The sequence below is a fragment of the Nematolebias whitei genome, chromosome 1 (assembly GCF_014905685.2).
Source record: "Nematolebias whitei isolate Nwh7 chromosome 1, NemWhi1, whole genome shotgun sequence".
Classification (NCBI taxonomy): Eukaryota; Metazoa; Chordata; class Actinopteri; order Cyprinodontiformes; family Rivulidae; genus Nematolebias; species Nematolebias whitei.
In genome coordinates this window covers 55,811,166-55,818,626 of record NC_056498.1, presented here as the reverse complement: position 1 = coordinate 55,818,626, position 7,461 = coordinate 55,811,166, and the positions used below count along the sequence as shown (strand labels likewise).

The 7,461-nt window shown below is 43.7% G+C and overlaps 1 protein-coding gene across 1 annotated transcript in view; it reads right to left on the bottom strand.

Annotated features, from left to right (window-relative positions):
- Positions 1-709: 709 nt before the first annotated feature.
- Positions 710-7,461, bottom strand: part of ptpn20 (protein tyrosine phosphatase non-receptor type 20) — a 36,130-nt gene continuing 29,378 nt past the window's right edge. The window contains exons 43-47 of the mRNA XM_037678871.1: positions 7,207-7,297; positions 3,022-3,356; positions 2,695-2,910; positions 896-958; positions 710-820 (exon numbers count right to left, since the gene is read on the bottom strand). Coding sequence (XP_037534799.1) covers positions 710-820; positions 896-958; positions 2,695-2,910; positions 3,022-3,356; positions 7,207-7,297 — 816 coding nt within the window. The remainder of the gene's footprint in view (positions 821-895; positions 959-2,694; positions 2,911-3,021; positions 3,357-7,206; positions 7,298-7,461) is intronic.

The window sequence follows — 7,461 nt, the reverse complement described above, 5'->3', positions numbered from 1 at the left end:
CTGATAATCATAGGATGCAATGCAATCCTGCTGGGTTGGAATAAACCAAATGTTCACCTCAGACCAAAAACAGACTGAAATCTTTACATTCAAACCACCGTCAGTTGCTGTTAAATCAGTTTCTCGCGTTTTGCTTCCTACTGCTTACAACCAGTGGTTTGTTGTTGAGCGAGTGGGGTGTGTCTTTCCAAGGCACTTGATTCTTTTCGTTGCCCTACATGATAAATTAAAAATAGACAGCTAATGCCCCATATTCCAGGGTACAAATGCACTTTAAAAAAATTGCTCAATCAAATGCTTCTCAGTAATGTGACAAACACTAACTTTGGTTTGATGATCTTAAACCTCCATGACACTTTTGGTCAATAAAAGATCTGAAGATTTTGCATCCCACACTGTAAAAAAAAGGAATCTGAAGATTAAAAGACAAGGAGAAGAATAAACTGAGTTAAATAACTAAACAAAAGGCATTTGACTAAAACCTGAAAGGCAAAACAAACTCAGTGGTCTAAGCTGATGTCATTAAAGCACCAAGAATACATACGCAGACAAATACATAAAAAAATTAAAGTTTTTGTTGTAGCAAAATAGACAAACAGGTTTTATAGCAGATTAAAGGAGCAACTATCAAATGTAGAGGTGTTATTAGTGAATCCCTCCGCTGTGACAGACGTTGCCAGGGCTTTACAGATTCCTGTAGCTGAAACATTCAAACTACTTTGTGGTCTTTGGGACTGTCTGGTTGCCACTGGTTGCCTTGAAGCTGTAAAATTCCCTGTAAAACATCCAGCCAGACCTTGTAGCAGAAGAGATACTGTTCCTGAAATGAAAGGAGCGAAAAACATGTTCAGCTTTTATTTACACTTTCATTTTAACCCCCTTTGTTTGCGCTCACCTTGGTTTGAATCATCCCGTGCCGCTGAAGTCTCATCTCTTTCACAATGTCACTCACGTTAATCTGAAGACAGACAGATAGTTGTTACGAGCAACTAAAGCGTGACTGTGAGCTCGGGATCCATTTATTTTCAATGCACAAAACAAATGAACGAGAACTGTTTTCACACATGTGCTGCAGCCCTGAAATGTCCTAAAGAGGATCAGGAGGGCAGGCTGCAGCTTTTGCTTGTTGACTTGCTCCAGACATTTTCACACAGCCACCCAATAAAATGTCTGGAAGCTGAGAGAATAACGGAATATAACAACAAATCTTGCGGTGCAATTAATGCACGGGGACGACTTAAAGTGTGCAGGTATAAGCTACTTAAAAAACCCAGCATATTTCCAAATGGAACTTTCTTGCATCACATTCTCCATCTTGTATACTGAAGGTAGACCTAACTTTAACTTAATTTAAATTTGCATTTGATGAAGGCAGTGTTTCCCCTACCATTATACAAGTGGGGTGCCCCACCCCGTCAACAGAACTGAGCACCCTGCCAACCAAACCGAACTTGCCCCCCACCCGGCATTGACATAGCACTAAGCTAGCGGCACAAACTACAGGCTCTCTAGCTAAAAAGCTAAAGGCAGCACTCATGCTGCCTCTTCTCTCAAGCTCCACCCCCCCCCCCCCCCACACACACACTCAAAAACTTTCTGTATAAACAGTGCACAACTCAAACATATCGTGCTAAGCTAGCAGCGCGCAATACAGGTACTCTAGCTAAAATGATAAATGCGCCTTTTCCACCCCCCGCTCAAAAACTGTTGGTACAAGCTGCGCTCAGGCATGTCTCCATCCCCCAATCAACAAAAATCATGGCTGAGATGAGCACCCCACCATGGCAAGTTAACTAGGGGAAACACTGGATGAAGGTATGAAAAACTCTTAAAAGCTTTGTGTGAACAATGCTATGCTAAAGAGCTCAAACCATACCGAGTGTCTGCCATTTTGAGAACCGAATAAAGGAAGGAGAGGCAGCCCATGTCGCGTCAAGAGGCCTCCCTCCCATTTTTCCTAGGGACACGCTGCTTGCTCCCACACTATCCATCCTTTGGTTCAAACAGTCTCATACTGCCATCCGGTGGTCAAAAAAGGTACTACACACTAAACAAATCAACATTTCTTCTTAAATTTGACAATAATTAGTAATTATTGTCAAATTTCAAACAATATTTTCATTTATTGCCATAATCTCTGAGACAATTAATCGCCCAGCAAACTTTGTTATCGTGACAGGCCTACTCAGGAGGGCTGACTGTTGGTGCATTTGTAGCTTTATGGTGAGGTTTTGTGACAGTAGTTCTTGAACTTGTCCGTTTCCAACACAGAAACAAAATGGCTAATGACTATTGCTAGCTGAATGCAAACAGCGTTAAGCCAATATAGCAAGGATGAATTGATCTGATTATTTTGTTTCATTCTTGCGTTTCACATTCTGCTTTGAGAAGTTCAAAGATTCCAGAAAGTGGCACAACAAAGGGACGCGTTGCAAAATGTTAGAACAATAAAAATCACTAGAAAAGCCATCTTTGATCACGCAAACAATGAAGTGCTCAGATGTTTTCAGGTTTGTTTGCCATCTTCACACTTATTTTACCATTACAGAATGAATTTGCATGAAGATTTATTCTGTGTGGACTATGACTGATGATGTTGGGGCATTTTAGTCCAGACCAAAGCAGTATATAACATTACAATTATAGTATAGGACAAAATGATTAAATGAAAATAACATATGGGCTTCCACTTACAGGCAAGTCTTCTTCAATGAGTTTAAGGATAATGTCGTTACAGATGAGGACCCCTGTCCGTCCGATGCCAGCGCTGCAGTGAACAGTGATTGGCCCCTTGTGGTGCACGACCCTCATGTAGCGGATGAATCGAACCAGCTGCTCTGAGCTGTGTGGCACACCGTGGTCAGGCCAGTGTGTGAATTTCAGGTGATGAACAAAGTGGGTCTCACCAGTCTGGAATGATAGTCAGGTATTTTTTATTTTTTTTTAACACCAAATTAAGTTCATGTTTTAACAACAACAATAAAAAAAGTGTTTTCTTTAAATTTTTTATTTTTTTTTTACCTCCGTTTCCACCATGCGGATGACCTTTATGTGAAAGTATTCCAGGAACTGCTGGTTCTCCAGGTGAAGCTCGTACCTGTCAGTGTTCAAAGGTGCACCAAGCTTTTCTGGCCAATACTTATGACATTTGATTCTTCCTCGTTCCATTTCTTGGGTCATCATGGAAATGACGTCAGATTTATTTTCCCAGATCATTTGCCAGAAAGCCTGAACTGTAGTTGGCAGGGGCCCCTGGCAGGAGATGTAGAAGAGCTCCTCTGCTCCGACTTGCATGCGGATGTAACTTGCATTGATGTACTCTTGGTTCTCTCCAATGGCTACACGTGTTCCGTCATCTGCAGGAGGAATGAAAGCACACAAAGAAAACTCAAAATAGTGTGTTTGGAATGGGAAAACAAATTACCGTATTTTCCGGACTACAAGTCACTCTTTTTTTTATAGATAGGCCAGTCCTGCGACTTAAAGTCCGAAGCGACTTATTTACGTTTTTTTCCTTATTCATGATGCAATTTTTGACTGACATGTTAAATGTTCATTAATTTTTTTCTCCTTTTTTTTTTCCCTTAAAAAACATAAAAAAAATAAAAAAAAATAAATGTTCACTCATGGGCAGCACGGTGGCGCAACTGGTAGAGCTGCTGCCTCTCAGCGAGCAGGTTCTTGGTTCAAACCCCGGTCCAGGGGCCTTTCTGGGTGGAGTTTGCATGTTCTCTCCGTGCATGCGTGGGTTTTCTCCGGGTACTCCGGTTTCCTCCCACAGTCCAAAAACATGCATGTTAGGCTGATTGGTAACTCCAAATTGTCCTTAGGTGTGAGTGAGAGAGTGAATGGTTGTTTGTCTCGTTTGTCTCTGTGTGGCCCTGTGATGGACTGGAGACCCGTCCAGGGTGTACCCCGACCCTCGCACAGTGATTGCTGGACATGGGCACCAGCGACCCCCGTGACCCAAAATGGAATAAGCGGGTAAAGAAAATGGATGGATGGATGGATGTTCACTCATACTGACATGAACCAAAGAGTAAACATTACCATTTGCAGCCACAAGAGGGCCCTCTAGGCTTTTGACAACTATATGTTGTTCCTCTTCTGCTAACCATTCACTTAGAGTCAACTGAGAAAAACTTCACACAAGTAAAATGCCCCCGCCCCCCCACCAAAAAAGAAAATCCTATTCTGCAGATTACAAACTATGCAGCCCAAAACGGTAATCGAGCAGCAGAAATAAAGTTTAATAATAATAAGTGGAACTGATGCAGAGTTTGACGACAGCCACGCAGAAGAGGAGGCTGCGCTTCATCTTCCTCTGGAGTTGGCGAAGTTGTTCAGAAGCAACACAGAGGAAAAAAATTCAATGGATTCAGTGATGTGGAATGAGATTGGTGAATTTACCGGTAACTTGCTTGTCGGACTCGTTGGCTTGTTATGTTAATTAAGCCTGTTCAGGATCCCAGGATGCACAATAGCATGTGATATAGCTGCTACCAAAACAAAAAAGTGAAACTGACTACATTAAAGCCATTTTTGTTTTGTTAAGATTGATCAGCTGTGACTGCCATCTTGAATCAAGTTGACTCCAAAAGTCAATCCGTTATCTACTGATTACATTGTTAAACTTTCAATAAAATCCATTAAGTGGATTATGAGATATTTTGATAATAGAAGGCACAGGATTGACATGAACAGTTAATGTCAAAGTTTTAAACAACCATCTTGCATGATCTGTTAGAGCTCAGAGTTTGTGTTGGGTATGGGTTTTAGCTACGACTGCACCAAACTTTAGCTCAGTGTTTGTGAAACCGACTGAGATTAAGTCATTTTTGTGTTTGTGAAGATCGTTTAGCTGTGGCGACCAGCTTGAATAAAGCTGAGTCCAAAAATTAATCAGTTGTAGGTGTTTGTTCAATGATTACTTTCTGAAAGTTTCTTTAAAAGCCATCCTGTGCTTTATGAGATAGTTGCCAATATGACAGACAAGCACACACGTACACACTCAAATCACCAGCCTGTTTCCCCTTTAGGCTGCAGGCCATTGTAAAGTTACATCTGCCAACAACCCATCCATCCATCCATCCATCCATTCATCCATCCATCCATTTTCTTCTGCTTATCTGGGGTTGGGTCGCGGGGGTAGCAGCCTAAGTAGGGAGGCCCAGACTTCCCTCTCCCCAGCCACTTGGGCCAGCTCTTCCGGGGGAATCTGGAGGCGTTCCCAGGCCAGCCGAGAAACATAGTCCCTCCAGTGTGTCCTGGGTCTTCCTCTGGGCCTCCTTCCGGTGGCATGTGTCCGTAACACCTCACCAGGGAGGCATCCAGGAGGCATCCTAAACAGATGCCCAAGCCACTTCAACTGGCTCCTCTCAACGTGGAGAAGCAGCGGCTCTACTCTGAGTCCCTCCCGGATGATCGAGCTTCTCACCCAATCTCTAAGGGAGAGCCCAGACACCCTGCGGAGAAAACTCATTTCGGCCGCTTGTATCCGAGATCTCATTCTTTCGGTCACAACCCAAAGCTCGTGACCATAGATGAGGGTAGGAACGTAGATCGATCTGTAAATTGAGGGCTTCGCCTTTTGACTCAGCTCTCTCTTCACCACGACAGACCTGAACAGCGCCTGCTTCACTGCAGACGCTGCACCTATCCGCCTATCGATCTCACGCTCCATTTTCCCTCACTCGTGAACAAGACCCCAAGATCCTTGAACTCCTCCACTTGGGGCAGGACCTCCTCCCTGACCCGGAGAGGGCACTCTACCCTTTTACGGCTCAAGACCATGGCCTCGGATTTGGAGGAACTGATCTTCATCCTGGCCGCGTCGCATTCAGCTGCGAACCACTCCAGCGAAAGCTGTAGATCACGATCAACAGTGAGGTGACATTCCACGTCCCAATAGCCAGCTTCTGTAGCCGAGGATCAGACCGCCAGGGTCCCCGCCCTCGGCCACCACCCATCCCACATTGCACCCGACCCCTTTGGCCCCTCCCACAGGTGGTGAGCCCATGGGAAGGGGGACCCACGTCTCCTCTTCGGGCTGTGCCCGGCCGAGCTCCATGGGTAAGAGCCCGGCCACCAGGCGCTCGCCCGGGTGCCTCACCTCCAGGTCTGGGTCCAGAGTGGGGCCCCGGTGACCCACGTCCGGGCAAGGGAACATTAAGTCCATTTATTTTTCTCATCATCGGGGTCTTTGGGCTGCACTTTGTCTGGTCCCTCACCTAGGACCTGTCTGTCATGGGTGACCCTACTAGGGGCGTAAAGCCCCTGACAGCATAGCTCCTAGGATAATTGGGACACTCAAACCCCTTCACCACGGTAAGGTGGCAGCCCAGGGAGGGGCATCTGCCAGCAACCCTAAAAGATTAATAGATGGTTTGCAAGGAGAAAAAAACAATCGGAAAAATAGTCAAGAATATTTACTGAGATTAAAAAAACAAACAAACTATAAATCTGTTCATCTTAAAAGAAAAAATCTCCAATCAGAACAATAAACTATTTTTTCCTAAATACCTAAACCATGTAACATTTGCAAGAAGCTGCAAGGCATATGGTGAGTTCTGTAATAATGCCACTGGGGGTCAGTTCTTTTTTTATCACACTCGTTCATCTCAACTCCGACCCCCACTGCGAGGGTTTGACAAAAAAAATAGACTTCTGTATATGTCACATGAGTTTTGTGTGTTTGGCAGCTGGGTTTAGACTAAGAGCATTCCTGGGGTCATTTGCTGACAGAATAACACGCACAAACACAAAAAAGGTAATTTCATCTCTTCCCTTTGCATCGTCTCCCTGTAATTTCTAACGATTATGCAGCTTGTTGAATCATTTCCTCTTTCGTTTATTAAAGATATAAATCCTGGATAATTGCAAGAATCATCATGGTCACATACTTGGCAGGCTGAGGGAAAATTATACTGCAAGTGTGGTACAAGTGAATTATTGACTCTTGTGTGGCGTATAAAATGTGCACAATTTACTTAGGCGCAATAAATAAACATATTCACTTTCTTCAGTAAAAAAAAATAAAAATCCAGTAAGCTTAAACTAATTAAATGAAACGCGTCAACATGCTGTCCATAAATTCCATGTCTATGGGGATCCAGTCTTTACAATCTTTAACCTCCCCTCAACATAATAAAAATTTAAAAAAGTACTTTCACTTTAAAATCTTCCCATGATGAGAAAAAGTCTTACAGGGTAGGATGTCCCTGTAGCGGTTCTTATCTCTGTTCTCGGGTGCTTTTCCCACCAAACAGTTGTCAGAAGGCTTCAGATGCTCCAGAGCCTGAAACAAACAACGAAAGCACGGTAAAATAAGAAGGTCAGGTTTTGGGAATATGTGGGAATACGCTAAATACCATATTACCAAGTACCATACTTTTCGCCATATAAGTCGTACCTTTTTGCATAAATTTGCAAGTCCTGCAACTAATATACACCCCCCCCCCC